This window comes from Felis catus, chromosome C2 (assembly GCF_018350175.1).
Source record: "Felis catus isolate Fca126 chromosome C2, F.catus_Fca126_mat1.0, whole genome shotgun sequence".
In the NCBI taxonomy this organism is placed as follows: domain Eukaryota; kingdom Metazoa; phylum Chordata; class Mammalia; order Carnivora; family Felidae; genus Felis; species Felis catus.
The window spans coordinates 60,237,478-60,251,904 of NC_058376.1; the positions used below are offsets into that span (position 1 = coordinate 60,237,478).

Consider the following 14,427-nt stretch of genomic DNA (forward strand, 5'->3'; position numbering starts at 1 on the left):
TTAAAGTCCTCATATTAGTGAAGTCATATGATTTTTGTCTTTCTCTGACTAATTTCACTTAGCATAATACTCTCCAGTTCCATCCACGTAGTTGCAAATGGCAAGATTTCATTCTTTTTGATTGCTGAGTAATACACCATTGTATACATCTTCTTTATCTATTCATCCATCGATGGACATTTGGGCTCTTTCCATACTTTGGCTATTGTTGATAGTGCTGCTATAAACACAGGGGTGCATGTGTCCCTTTGAAACAGCACACCTGTATCCTGTGGATAAATGCCTAGTAATGCAATTGCTGGGTTGTAGGGTAGTTCTATTTTTAGTTTTTTGAGGAACCTCCATACTGTCTTCCAGAGTGGCTGCACCAGCTTGTATTCCCATAAAAAAGTTTTTTTTTTTTAATTTTTTTTCAACGTTTATTTATTTTTTTTTTGGGACAGAGAGAGACAGAGCATGAACGGGGGAGGGGCAGAGAGAGAGGGAGACACAGAATCGGAAACAGGCTCCAGGCTCTGAGCCATCAGCCCAGAGCCCGACGCGGGGCTCGAACTCCCGGACCGCGAGATCGTGACCTGGCTGAAGTCGGACGCTTAACCGACTGCGCCACCCAGGCGCCCCTAAAAAAGTTTTTTTTTAATGTTCATTTATTTTTGAGACAGAGAGAGAGCATGAGTGGGGGGAGGGGCAGAGAGAGAGGGAGACAGAATCTAAAGCAGGCTCCAGGCTCCAAGCTGTCAGCACAGAACCCAGTGTGGTGCCTGAACCCACAAACCGTGAGATCATGACCCGAGCCCAGGTCAGACGCTCAACAGACCGAACCACCCAGGCGCCCGAGAATAAATATTTTTGACCAAGTGCTTTATACACTGTAAGTTCTAGCTTTTTGAGGTCACCAGAAAACTTTCTTCTAGCAATTGAGTGCTTTCTCAGAGAGAATGTGGCCAGATTCTTATTTCCTCTTCTCTTCCTTTTCCCTTTCTTCCTATTTCTAAAAGAAGTGTATCTGTCTCAAACCTTTATTTCCTCAGCTGTTCCACTTTCTTTGTCTTCATTTTCAATCTCTCCATCACTCTCTCTCCTCCTTTTTCCTTTCTGTATTTCTCCACAACTCACTCCCATCCTTAAAATCCTCAGATGCAGACACTCAGCTGCTGGGCTAGTCTCAAAGGGCCATTTTTCTTGTTGGGTCCCCCTCAGTCTTGCCATTCTGCCTAGCCAGGAGTGACTTGGTGGCAGACCTAAGTATTATTTGGGTGGGGTAGAATAGGGATGAAAGGCCCTTTGGCTTTTCTGTTCCTTCCTCAGGATAATCTAGCTAAAGATGTTAGGCTGCTACTTTATTTTAGAAGAGCTTTAAGTCTCTATCTAGCAATGATTACATAGGAATAATAATTGCTCAATACGTTCAAGGCCTGAAAATTAAATTAGATCAGTTGTACTTCTTTTATATTTAATAGATTTTCCTTTCTTTATGCTCCTCCCAGAAAGAGGAAAAGCAAGTCCCAAGACATTTGTTGTAGTCATGTTCCTATGACCATTTGAAAGCTGTTCCTTAAACCTGGTTCTTAGGAACAAGAAGAACAAGAAAAGGGGCATGGACTGATCAATGGGGTCTGTGCTCAGACATCAGGAGCACCCCCTTCTGGGAGGGAGTCACCACCTCAGCTGGAACTGAGTCAGAAGAAAGGAAATCCAGAGCTGCCTCCTGGTGCTGACTGGCATCCAACCCAAACATCTAGTCTGTACCTTTCAAAGCTTTGTGGCGGTCCCCAACTGAAATTCAAACAAGCTATAATATTCATTGGGTTACTTGCTGTTATTGCCGCTGGTATTTGGTTAATTTCTTAATGGTTTCTGACATTTATAATGTCTCATATGAGCACATCTTATTTTCAGAAATAAAGTCATTTGCAGGTGGTTTAAGAAGATGGTCTTGTTATAAGTAGGACTTATTTGTTACATTACAAAAAACCATTTGTTGTCAAAATGCTGTATAATAGAGAAGACCTCAGTAGGGAGACTAAATCACTTATTTGTATGAAATTGATCTTGGTTATATTTCTATAATGATGTGTTTCTTATAGAAGTCCAGGAAGAAGCAGCTTGGATGATTGTGGGGCGAGAGATGAAAAATTTTCCAAGTCCATCAGTTTTACACGAGAATCAGTTAATCGTGTTTCAGAGACAGAGTCAATTGATGGAAATTCACCAAAAGGGGTTAGTGTATGATATCCCTTTTAAAATATATCTGATGCTGTCATGTGTTCATCATAATGTAAGATCAAATAAAAACAAAGTGTACAAAATTTTTAAAGTTTAGGATGTCAGGCTGCTCCTTTATTTTAAGAAAAAGGTTTTAAGTCTTTAACTGAGGTTATATGGGAATAATATATTGTTCTGTTCAGAGCTGGATATGGTGCAAAACTACCAGACAGTTCCCTGAGCATCTGTCTATAAGGGGGATAGGCATCATTAAAAATAAAATATGATAGAGAAATTCGTAGTTAGCAGAATTTTTCTCAGGGTAAGTGGTGTGTGGTGAAAAGAATTTGTTTTGAAGGGGGAGATGAGAACCCTGAGTAGCATGCTTGAGTAACAGTAAATGCTTCGTAAGCTGACTATGAAAGCAGGCACATCTGGTTAATTACTAGTTAGTTTCTTCCTTTATTTTTTCAAATATCATTATAAGCCCATTGTTCCCTCCCCCATTATTTATTTATTTTTAATACTCAGTTTGTCTCCTCTGGCAACAGGAGCCCCTACAGGTGGGCTCCTTTGTGTTTTAGAAATGATCAATAATCTTTGATGGCTTCCTTTCTTTCTGGCACAACAACATGTCCCAGGCACACTTTGTACACTTACTGTCCCAGACTTAGTATTAACCATTTTCCTAATGGGCCATCGTTCTTAGTGAAGAATGGTATTTAGAGACCGCACTCTAAGCGCTGAAAGTGCTCCTACTATAGAGCTTTCATTCTGCTGACTGGGGATGTAAGTCTGGGGCCAAAGCTGAATTTATTGGTTTAAAGCAGAGCTTTGGTTTCAAATTCTGCTTCTGCCACTTGCTACCTGAATGCCCTTAAATGTTAACTTAATTACTTAACATTTCTATGCTTTGGTTTTCTCAACTGTAAGATGAGGACTATAATACTCCACAGGGTTTTTTTTTTATAAGGATGACATGAATTAATATATGTGAAATTGCATTAAACAATCCCTATTACACATTAAGTATTCAATAACCATAAGCTATTATAATTGAGGGTGAATCTACATGTGGCCAGCAATGGGCCTTTTCTAATTTCTCCCATGGAGCTCTCAGCATCTCCTGTGAATAAATTTGGGAAAACTTTGAATAGAATGTGTAAAGGCCACCAAGTTATCACCTTGTTTTGGGCATCATTCATCTATTTCAGTCAGATTTTGTGTTGTGGATTTCTTGTAAAACTATTTATATAGAGACCCTTAGGAACTTACTACTGTAGTAAGGGAGGTGATTCTGGATGCTAATCTTTTTGTATGTTCTCATGGAGAAAACCAAACCACTCAAATTTGGGGAGGTAACAGGACAGGAGGTCTCTTGCAGTCTCCTGATCCTTTTATAAAAGTCTGACTTTGAGGATTGGATTCTCAAAATTACTAATCTTGAGTCTTTCTTACAACCTTCTTGACATTGTCTTCTGTACCCACTCTTAGAATAGTTAATCCATTGGTTCTTTCTTCTAGTTTTGTCCCTGAGGGAGGTCATATTTCATTTAAGAAAAGGGAATGGAATGTAGAGGAAGATTTCAATGTTTTAAGATTGGTCATACATTCATTGTCATTTTCAGGTTATGGGATACAATATAGTTCAGTCCTTTTTTTTTTTTTTTTTTTTGCATTCAAGAACAGTATGATGAGATAGATTCTCATATGGCAACAAATATCATGTGTCACTAACTTTGTTTCCTTTTTACTTGTAAGAAAGTTGGAAATAACAAAAAGTGAGAAATAACATTTTTTTCTAAGATGAAATAGGTCTTTCTTAAGTTATAAAATTAATATTCTTTGTAAAAATTCAGGAAATATAGAAAAGAACACAAATAAAAACTGTTCAAATGTCAACCACGAAAAGATAGTGACTGTTACTTTTCCTACAAGTATTTGTCTATATTCCTTATAATAGGAGCCATACCTTAATTAGAAAGAACAGGAGAAATATGTGTGTAAACTTACTCAGCATCTGCTAAAGAGGCTCTGGATCAGCTAAGTAGGCATGTTGCTTTGCAGTGTGGAACTCCCAAATAAGTCAAGTAATCTCTGCTTGAAGAATGAGTTCTCTGATGAGGGTAGTTTAATCCTTTCACAAATTGTGTCCTGGGTCCCAGTTGTTATTCTGTTCTCTGAGTGGCCAATAGAAACCCGTATCCTCCCTGGAGTTTCACTGCTACTCAAAGATCTGGGGCAGGAAGTGTAAGGATTACAGATATGCTTCTTTCAATGCAAGAAAGTACTTTGCTATGTAGTTGATATTTTTTATGCTGGTCTATTAAACCTAATTTTAATACTATTCTACTTGGATAATAACATAGCAATAGCATTCATACTTTAATGCCTAACATTAAATTTATTATAGAAACGACATCTCTTGATTAAACCATTCTCAGAAAGTATAGATAGCATCATATATGGAATATATTTTAATGCCCAGTCCCTTAGTTCTTTAACAGCAAAGCCAACTGTGTGAAATTGTGCCAACTGTGTGTGAAATTGTTTCCTGTTGAACCTCTTTCCTCCACTGTACTCTTATGTGACTCTTATTCTCTTTATTTGCTTTCTCTTTCCCCTGTAGTTACTGGTCTTGAGAATGGGGGAGTTCTCTTCCTTGAGATGATGGGGCAGGTATTGTCTGGGGACACTAATCGGGTTGACTCCTCTCTCCCTTGCCCACTTTAAAGAATCTACTGCTCTATTATTGTTGTTCTCTGCTCCCCTTTCCCTTCTGCTCAAGTGATTCACATGATGTTGACTGTGAGTTCTTATATGATGTTCTTCTTAAATTTATTGTTCAGTACTGTGTCAGAAGATGATTTCAGAATATATTATCATATATTATTGTTTACCAATATTTATGGACTGTATTGGAAATGTGATGCAAACATAACAAACACATTTTCCAAAGAGCTGTATTTCCAAGAGTCTTTATTATTAAAGATCTCACTTTAAAATCTAAGCCAATAATCTGTTTTTTAAACTGGATTGTTTTCCTTTTAGGGGTTAGGGAAAGAGGAACCCCCAAGTGAGAAACAGATCAAAAAGAGTCCTTTACTAACTTCAGAGAAGAGGTTAAGTAGAGTGCCATCAAAATCACTGGACTTGAATAAAAATGAATATCTTTCTCTGGACAAAAGCAGCACTTCAGATTCTGTTGATGAAGGTAAAGAATTTCTTATAAATTTTAATAACATTTCAGTTATGTCTCTTAATGTTTATCTTTGTATTGGGTAAGTGCAGTTTGAGAATTTATTCACATTCTCACTCTATAAAAAACCAAAGGAATGGTGGGAGTTGATAGAAAATAGGGGAAAGAAGCTGCCAGATCTAACCCATCTCCACTTTTCAGAAGCCTGGGTTGTGAGGATTTCCATCACATTTAGCTATTAAAATTCCAAGCCGGAAGTCAATGGAGATGGAGCAGTAGCAATGGAAAAGCAAACCGGAATAAAAATCTGCATGGTGTTACAGACACCATAATTGTACTTTCTTTTGACTACCAAAAAAAAAAAAAAAAAAAAAAAAAAGGAAAAAGAGAGAGATGCAAAAGTAGAGAATATAATAAAAATAAAACCCAGCTGCTTAAAGGAAATTTTATAGAAAATCATGTTCTACTTTCTCTAAGTTAATACTGAAAACCTGGGGCTTGTCATACTTACTAAGTGGGCATTTTAAGGAATCTTTCTTTTTTTTTTTTCACTGTAAGATTGTTGACATCTGAAGTCAGTGGGGAGACATTGGGAAAGATACCGAGTAGTGGCTACTTTCCACTTTCAGGAAAGGGTACAAAGCCAGTGGATTTTACTGTATTTGCTTTCTATCTGGCAATGCTCAGAATATTGGGAATGGGGACATTATAGTGGTTTCGATCTGTAGGACATGACTGTATTTGCTAGTTCAGTTACTATTCAGATTAGACCTGGTATGGGATCTCCTGAAGTCTTTTACTGTAAGTGAAAAACAAATCCATGAAAACCAAAACTAAATCCAAGTCAAATCTAAAATCAAATCCAAATCCAAAAGCAAACCAAGACCCAATCTCTGAAAACCAAATCCAAATCAAGTTAGACTTTGGTTTGGGAATACTGTAGTAAGTATCTTTAATGAAAACTAAATCCATGATCTTGAAAATGTAAATAAAAATTCAGTAGTTCCTAAAAATCATAGAGTTCTTTTAAAAACATAGTTGAGAGTTTTTTTTTAAGAGGATTGAGCTCCATGAATGACTAGACTCTCTTAGTGTCCTTACCATTCATGCTCTGGTGTGCTGCAGTGTGTATGAATTAGTAATCTGCCTGACTGAACCTCTGACTTTAGGAAGACCTACTCTGGCACCCGGTGGCCAGATAGGTAAGTGACACCAAAACAATTTTTCCCCCTCTTCTTTCTCACCTGCTCTTTTATAAGAATGGTCCTCAAAAAGAAGCTTCCTTATTGGTCCTAAAAAATTAACATTAATGATAAGTTACATAAGGGATAATATATCTCATAGAAGTTGTGTTCATATCTAGAAATAAAGAATAACGGCAGTGTAGTTGCTGTATTGCATGTTAGCCCTGGTCACATTTCCTTCTTGCTGATGTCCCTTTAAAGACTGGTTTTACAGCAGTAAGACTTTACATGTAACATTTAACCTTCTTTTGTGGAGGTTTTCTTTAAGGTGCATGTAATGACTTTTTCCTTATTAGATAACAAATCAAGTACTTCTGTTGCTTCCCCTAAGTAGATTTCAAAATTTCAGGCTTATCATAAGTAGCTATTATAAGGAATCTATTTTTTATTTTCTGGAAGTTGTGACCTTATGAAGATACTTGAAATCAGTGAAGGGGGGAAAATAAGAAAGGTCAAAAGAAGAAAACCATCCCAGGAAATGTGTGTGTGGGTTTAGGGAGAGTTAGGTAGATGGCAGAGTATTCTAAACCAAACATCATCTTATTTAAAATCATAGTATTTTGATCTACCATTGTAAGCAGTCTGAGTGAGAAAATGAGAGGATTTCCTTTTTTTCTCTCTTCTGCCACCTACAGATTGTAATCTTTGGGAGAGTACCATTTTGAAGGAGAGACTCCTTCTAGACTCATGTATCCTCATGAGATATCTTACAGAGGGGCCTGAAACTAGTGTGCTCCCTTTGATGTGGAGTTTAACTGAAGCCCATATAGGAAAAGTTAGCCTAGAATCTGCTTTGACTCGTTCTTTTTTTAATGTTCTTATGCTATGGTAGGCCACCCACCAAGATTGAAGGGAGCCTTTTTAGGGATATTTCTGTACTTCCAGAAATGGGTTCTGGGCTGCCACCTCCTGAACAAAATGCTGAGCATTGTGTTTTAATCTGTTAAGCCATATATGAACTTGAAAATTTGATATATAATATTTCATAGAATAAGCTGTAGAAGAACCTTGTTTATGTAGAGTGCTGTTGCTGATAGGCTTTCTGCAGCTTATTAACTACATGCTCAGTTTTGGGTAGGAGTGCAGAGAATTTGAGAAGATGCTAGGAGTTTCCTGGCAGATGAAGATGAGTTGACACAATGTATCCACATCTACAAGTATAATGAAATTGTGGCTGTATTTTTGGCTAAAATAACATTTCTGTTGCTATCAGGGTTTACTTCTTTCACCTGCCCTGCTCTATGCGTGTCACGGATAGTCTGTGAAACATCTGCCCCAGGAGGTAGAGCCTTGAGTGGAAGCTGACAAACTGGCTGATGTCATGAGATACCAGGGCTGTGTCATGACAGAATTAAGTTTAGTTTTAATTGCTTAGATCGGAACTTGGTGTGATAGGGTGCCCTAACCAAAGTCACCTATGTTGAGAATGGAAGCTCAGTGAGGCAAAGATTAGGCTGGGGGAGGGGCACATAAGAATAACAAAATTAGAATCCATCATCTACAGCTGACAGACCAAGATGAATTGGAAACTCATGCAAAGAAAAATAGGAATCAGATATCAGGTGATGCTAATTAATAAAGGTGAGGACAAGTAAGCCTCTGGGGAAAGCAGAGAAAAAGCCATGAAATAGTCTAGCACATCAGGGAAGCACCATGAGACTAAACCAGGTAACCCTGACATAGTTACCTGAGGCAGGTTTTTAAACAACACTCTCAAATTGAACTTGGTTTTTCACATGTAAAGAAAGCCCTCAAACTATGTCAAGAAGACAGCAGGTCACCAGTTTTTAAGAAGATACAGGATAGAACAAATTGTGCGTCCTTAGTTACTTAATTAAACTCCAAATCTGCTTGTCTTGCATACCTATCTGGTACATTTTTCGTGAACTCTCAAAACACTGTCCACATAGGGTTTTAGTTCCATTCATGCCCATGTCCCTCTCATATTTATTTATCTGACTCACTTTTCCCATCCTTTCCACTGGCTACTTTCAAACTGATAGGTTTGAATATTTTCAATTCAAGAGATGTTTCTTCTTTATTGGAAATAGTAACCTGCTCTCAGGTTGAGCGCTCTTCCCTTCCCTACTTGAAGTACCACTTGCTAGCTTCATATGTCACAGCAATATCACTGGTGATCTTACTTGGATAGGAGGCTTTAAAGTACTGTGAATGTCATACATAAATAATCCCAGATGGAAATAGTTTATTTCAGGTTCTTACTTCCTTGAATTAATTTCCATACAAAAGGTATTATTAATTTCTAATAGTAATACCACAAATTCCATTTTGTCAGTCATAATATAGAATAATTGATCAACTAATTGAGTTTAAATGAAATATGAAAATGTAATATTTATGTGAGTATAGTTTGTTTCCTTCATAAATGTGAATAGGAAACTTACTTTTGAAAAATTACAGTTTAAGAGTTCCTTAGAGAAATGACTGCTTCTAGGGCTGAGGTGGGGAATATGCAAAATGAGGCTGGAGTTTCTTGTAGGGCCAGAAGTAAAGAAATGCTTCAAAAAAAAAGAGGTGTATCAAAAGGGCATAGGAGTCAACCTGAAAGAGCTCCTAATGGCCAAAGTAAAAAAAAAAAAAAAATTGAGCAACAAAATATATAATGATAGTATTGGATTATAACCTAAAGTATAAAATAACTATTCACGAGTCCATACTGATACAAATAATCAAATAAATATGTAAATGGGGGACAAAACACCAGCCTTCCTTACAGCGTTTCAAATAATATACATACATACTCCCCCTTCTACACTTGATCTTAGCCAAAAGGCCGAGAAGCGATCATACTCCCGCTTCTAGAAAGTGGAGCTTAATTCTCTTTCCCTTGAGCATGGGCTGAGCTTAGTGACACATTTCTAACAAACAGAATATGGAAAGGTAAAAATGGTAACTTTACAGAGGAGGAGCCTGCCAGACACCACCGTAACCAAATGACCAAGGTTACCATTATCATAACTCATGCTGATACCCTGGATCCCCTGAGTTTGATGAGAAGGGGACTTCACCTTTGTGGGTGTTCTTCGCCAAATCCACAACCCCAGTACAATCATGAAAAAACAGATGAACCCAAATTGAAGGACATTCTACAAAATACCTGACCAGAGTTCTTCAAGTGTGTAAGGCCATTAAAAAACAAGGAAAGAGTGAGGGACTATCACAACTGGAGGAGATAAGGGAGATAAAACAATGAAATGCAGTGTGGTATTTTGTTTTTGTTTTTGTTTTTTTTTTTAATTTTTTTTTTAATGTTTATTTATTTTTGGGACAGAGAGAGAGAGAGAGCATGAACAGGGGAGGGGCAGAGAGAGAGGGAGACACAGAATCCGAAACAGGCTCCAGGCTCTGAGCAGTCAGCACAGAGCCCGACGCAGGGCTCGAACTCACGGACGTGAGATCATGACCTGAGCTGAAGTCAGATGCTTAACCGACCGAGCCACCCAGGCGCCCCCAGTGTGGTATTTTGGATTGGATCTTTGTACAAAAAAAGGACATTACTGGAAAAGGGTAACAATAACACCGAGCTTCATTGATTGTAAATCTAAAATTATTCCAAAATAAAAAGTTAAAAAATATGGTTGCAAAATGGAAGTCCTATAAATAAAAATTGACCGTAAGATACTTTTTTTAAAGCACTTTCAGTACTCATTCATTCAGAAATAGTTATTTAACACTTTTATGTGCCAAATACATAATGTATATAGGTGTTTAAAATTGACATAGCCCCTACTCAGATGGAACTTAGAGTCTTATGCAGGAGAGAGGCAATAAACAAGTCAACAGGCCAGTAAAGATAATAATTACAATTCAGGATAAGTTCATAAAGGAAATGAACAAGATTAATAGAATCATCTATACTTGTTTGTTTTCTTTGTGAATATATCAGTAATTTTTTCAATGAACATACATTCTATTTCAGAAAAAGCTATTTCTCAAGCCTAATTGGGAAGTTATCTCAGAAAACCTTAGCATATTACCTAGTTTCAGTGATTTATTTCTCTATGGAAGGAGCCATTATTTGAAATTTCTGTGACTAGCTTTTGCCTACACAAAGTATTGTTGCAGGGAGAAGGTAAATCAATATCCGTCTGATATCCCTAAGTTCTTTGCACCTGTAGCAAAATAGAGAAACACAAATCATTTGATGAGGGAGAAAAAGGAATAGTTGGGGTGAAGGCAGAACTAGAAAAGTTTTTCTGATTCTTAAACTACTGCCTTTTGCTTGACCGGATTGCTTCCCATGGCTTAATATTGACAGATGGCCTACACAGACAGTTGTCAGAGCATGATATCTGTAATATGGGGGGCTTTTGTCACAGTTTTTATTCTGTATTGATGGAGCGTAATCCTTGAAATAATAAATAATCCTAGTCCTGAAATCATTAACATTTCATATTGGATTGCTTTACTCTATTTCCTTTATCGGATTCTTTTTTTTTTTTTTTTAATTTTTTTTTCAACGTTTATTTATTTTTGGGACAGAGAGACACAGAGCATGAACGGGGGAGGGGCAGAGAGAGGGAGACACAGAATCGGAAACAGGCTCCAGGCCATCAGCCCAGAGCCTGACGCGGGGCTCGAACTCACAGACCGCGAGATCGTGATCTGGCTGAAGTCGGACGCTTAACCGACTGCGCCACCCAGGCGCCCCCTTTTATCAGATTCTTATTCCTAGCTGTCTTTTTTTTTTTTTTTAATTTCCTTTTTGATTCTTTTAAGTTAAACTCCTGACAATAAAATAGAGGTTAAGTTTGTGTTGCCCTGGAGCTGTAGTGAATTCAAATTCCATTTCAGTCACTCACTAGCCATGGAGCTTTGGCAATTCTCTCTCATTGCCTCAGTTTCCTCATCTATACAATGAAGGTGATGATAATACCACTCATCTCACAGGATTGCTGCGAGGATAAGATGAATGGGTACTTGTAAGGTGCTTAGTACAATGCCTGATATATGGTAAGCACCATATAAGCATGGGCTACTCTATACAATGTTTCCAGGGAATATGAGGAGAGGTGAGCAGATATTGCATCTTCATTTGCTACTGGTAGTTTTCAACATCATCATCATTATGAGGTTCCCAGAAAAATTAAATATTCCACTGGGCTCTACTTAGCTTTGAAGAATACTTTTCAGAAGGATTTCTTAGTTCTTTTAACGTATGGTATTGAGAATAGGTTGTGAATACGATAAGTCTTGTCTTGGGGCAGGTGGCTTTAAGTCAGGTTTGAAACGTTATTCAGGCTACCAAGTTGGTGAGTGCAGCAGATATTAGAGCCACTCATGACTTAATATCTATTGAATGTATGACCATTCAGAAATAGGACCTGCTAATTGCTGTGGTAGATACATCCCTATATATCCCAGTATTAACCTTATCATTTTTGAAGTATTCTTTTGAGTGATGTAGTACAAGAGTTTGATATCATTCAGGTTAAATATTTTTATATCTTTAGGGTTTTGATGACTGAAATATTGATCATATATGGTTTAATTAAATATATATTACGTATAATTATATACAGTACATATGTATATAATGCCAATTTAGAGTTTTAATAGTGTTTTGGAATGTGCTGATCATTGTAATCACATTTAAAAACCATTTTGTGCCAAAACAAACAAAAACGAAATCTTGAAATTACCATTCTTTAGTTTCTTCCCTTTCAGTCCTGTGTTTTTTGTTGTTGTTGTTTCCTTTTGCTGTTGTTTCCCCAGAAAATATGCCTGAGAAAGATCTTCATGGAAGACTTTATATCAACCGTGTTTTTCATATCAGTGCTGAGAGAATGTTTGAATTGCTCTTCACCAGTTCACGCTTCATGCAGAGATTTGCCGATTCTAGAAATATAATAGGTTGGTTTTGTGTTTAATGATAAATTTGGGAGAATTTTATTATCCTTTAAGAGTTAAGCCTATATAAATTAATTTATGTTGTCAGGGGGAAAATTAGACTCTGATTTTATTTTGGTGATAGATAAACTAATATTTAAGCGTTTTGGTTAAATTTACATGTGAGCAGTGTAATTGTTCAATTAGTCAGATCCTACCTACAATGAGGTTCAAACCCTTTGAAAACTAAAACCCTATATATTTATTAATGTACCAGTTCAGTTATTTGAACCTAATTTAAAAGGATTCTATTGCAGAACAATTGGATTCTAGTAGGGTGTAAATTGGTACAATCACTTTGCAAAATGGTTTGGCAGTAAGCTGAACATAAAAATTCTCTATGACTCACCAATTCTACTAGTAGGTATGTGTATTCTGAATGACATGTACTACAGTGTTCATAGCAGCATTATTAATAATGGTCACAAAACAAAACAGCCCAGATACCCACCAGTAATATATGGTGGGTATGGATAATAGAATGGATAGACAAATTGTGTATGTTCACACAAAAGATTACTATACTAGCAATGAAAAAAACAAAACAAAACAAAAAAAAAACAACAAATCGTTGCTACTTGTAACAGTATCAGTAAATCTCACAGATATAATGTTAAGCAAAAGAAGCCAGACACAGAAGAGTACATACTTTGATTTCCTTATATAAAGTTCAAAAACAAGCACAACTAATTTATGGACATAGAATCAGCATAGTATTTGCTGTGTGGAGAATTGGGCAGGTAAAGAGTGGGAGGGAACTTTTGGGATGTTGGTAAAGTCTATCTTGATCTGGTACACATGTGTGTTTTCTTTGTGTAAATTCATGGAGCTAGACGTACACTTGAGATTGCAATGGTTATGGTATATCTCAATGAAAATACCAAAAAAAAAAAATATTCCAGTTAGGAAATTAGTTAGACTCATAAAAAGGATTGCACTGATTATGTGTTAAAAGTTCTATTTTGCTAAACATCTCAAATAAGCTTATAGTTTGAAACTGAATTTATCCTAAATATTCAAAAATATTTTATAAACCTTGGGAGCACATGGTTTAGATTGCTATAAAACATTATAAAACAGCAGCAGCAGAGATTCATGTAAGTTTAATCATTTGACATAGTCAAAGAGAAAGTTATTCTACAGTCAGTTTTAAATATAGTTTATAATTGAGCCACTTTATTAACCATTAGATATTATTCTTTTATTTGAAACTTCTATGTATTCATAGATTATATCATTGATATGGATTCTAGATACAAAAAATAATTTATTCTTATTCAGAGTAGTATAGCAAAGTGATTTCTAATTGATAGCAATTGAGTCTTGTAATTAAGAACTCTCTGTTTAAAAAATCATTTTTTTCTGTTCTTCTAGTTTTAAAAATGTGGAATATCTGAGGAATATAAATTTTCCTCTTCATGCAGTAGCTTATATTTAACTATATCTCTTCAAAATCTGTTTTGTATTTTCTTGCTATTTATGTCTACCTGGAGAACTTGATATTTCAAAATAGTTGGATATGTTATTTTTCTTAATTTTCTAAGATGATGCTTGTTGATATTGCCCTGTCATGTTTATGGCTGCAAAGACCCCTGAGGAACTAGTATGTTATTCCATGCTGGTACTAAATGAAGTTTGTTCTTTGACTCACAACTATACCAGGTGTCTGATATTTATCTAGCTTCAGTATGGATGACTGTGTTTGCTATCTGATGTTATAAATGGCTTTTGGAAGCAAAAGCTTCTGGCTAATTACAAGTATAGACAGTAATAGGAATGGTGCTGTTTAGACCTACAATTCATCAGAAGTTTTGCCCCCAAAGAGAATCTGCTTACTGTACACCATTCTGCTATCTTCTGAAGTTGTTA

The 14,427-nt window shown here is 36.4% G+C and overlaps 1 protein-coding gene and 1 pseudogene across 2 annotated transcripts in view; one reads left to right on the forward strand and one right to left on the reverse strand.

The window, feature by feature from the left end:
- Positions 1-14,427, forward strand: part of GRAMD1C (GRAM domain containing 1C) — a 103,323-nt gene that overhangs the window by 69,163 nt on the left and 19,733 nt on the right. For both annotated transcript variants that reach the window (XM_003991642.6, XM_019839738.3), the window contains 3 exons: positions 2,088-2,220; positions 5,257-5,419; positions 12,385-12,522. In XM_003991642.6, coding sequence (XP_003991691.2) covers positions 2,088-2,220; positions 5,257-5,419; positions 12,385-12,522 — 434 coding nt within the window. The remainder of the gene's footprint in view (positions 1-2,087; positions 2,221-5,256; positions 5,420-12,384; positions 12,523-14,427) is intronic.
- On the reverse strand, positions 9,304-9,454 carry LOC111556483 (annotated as a pseudogene).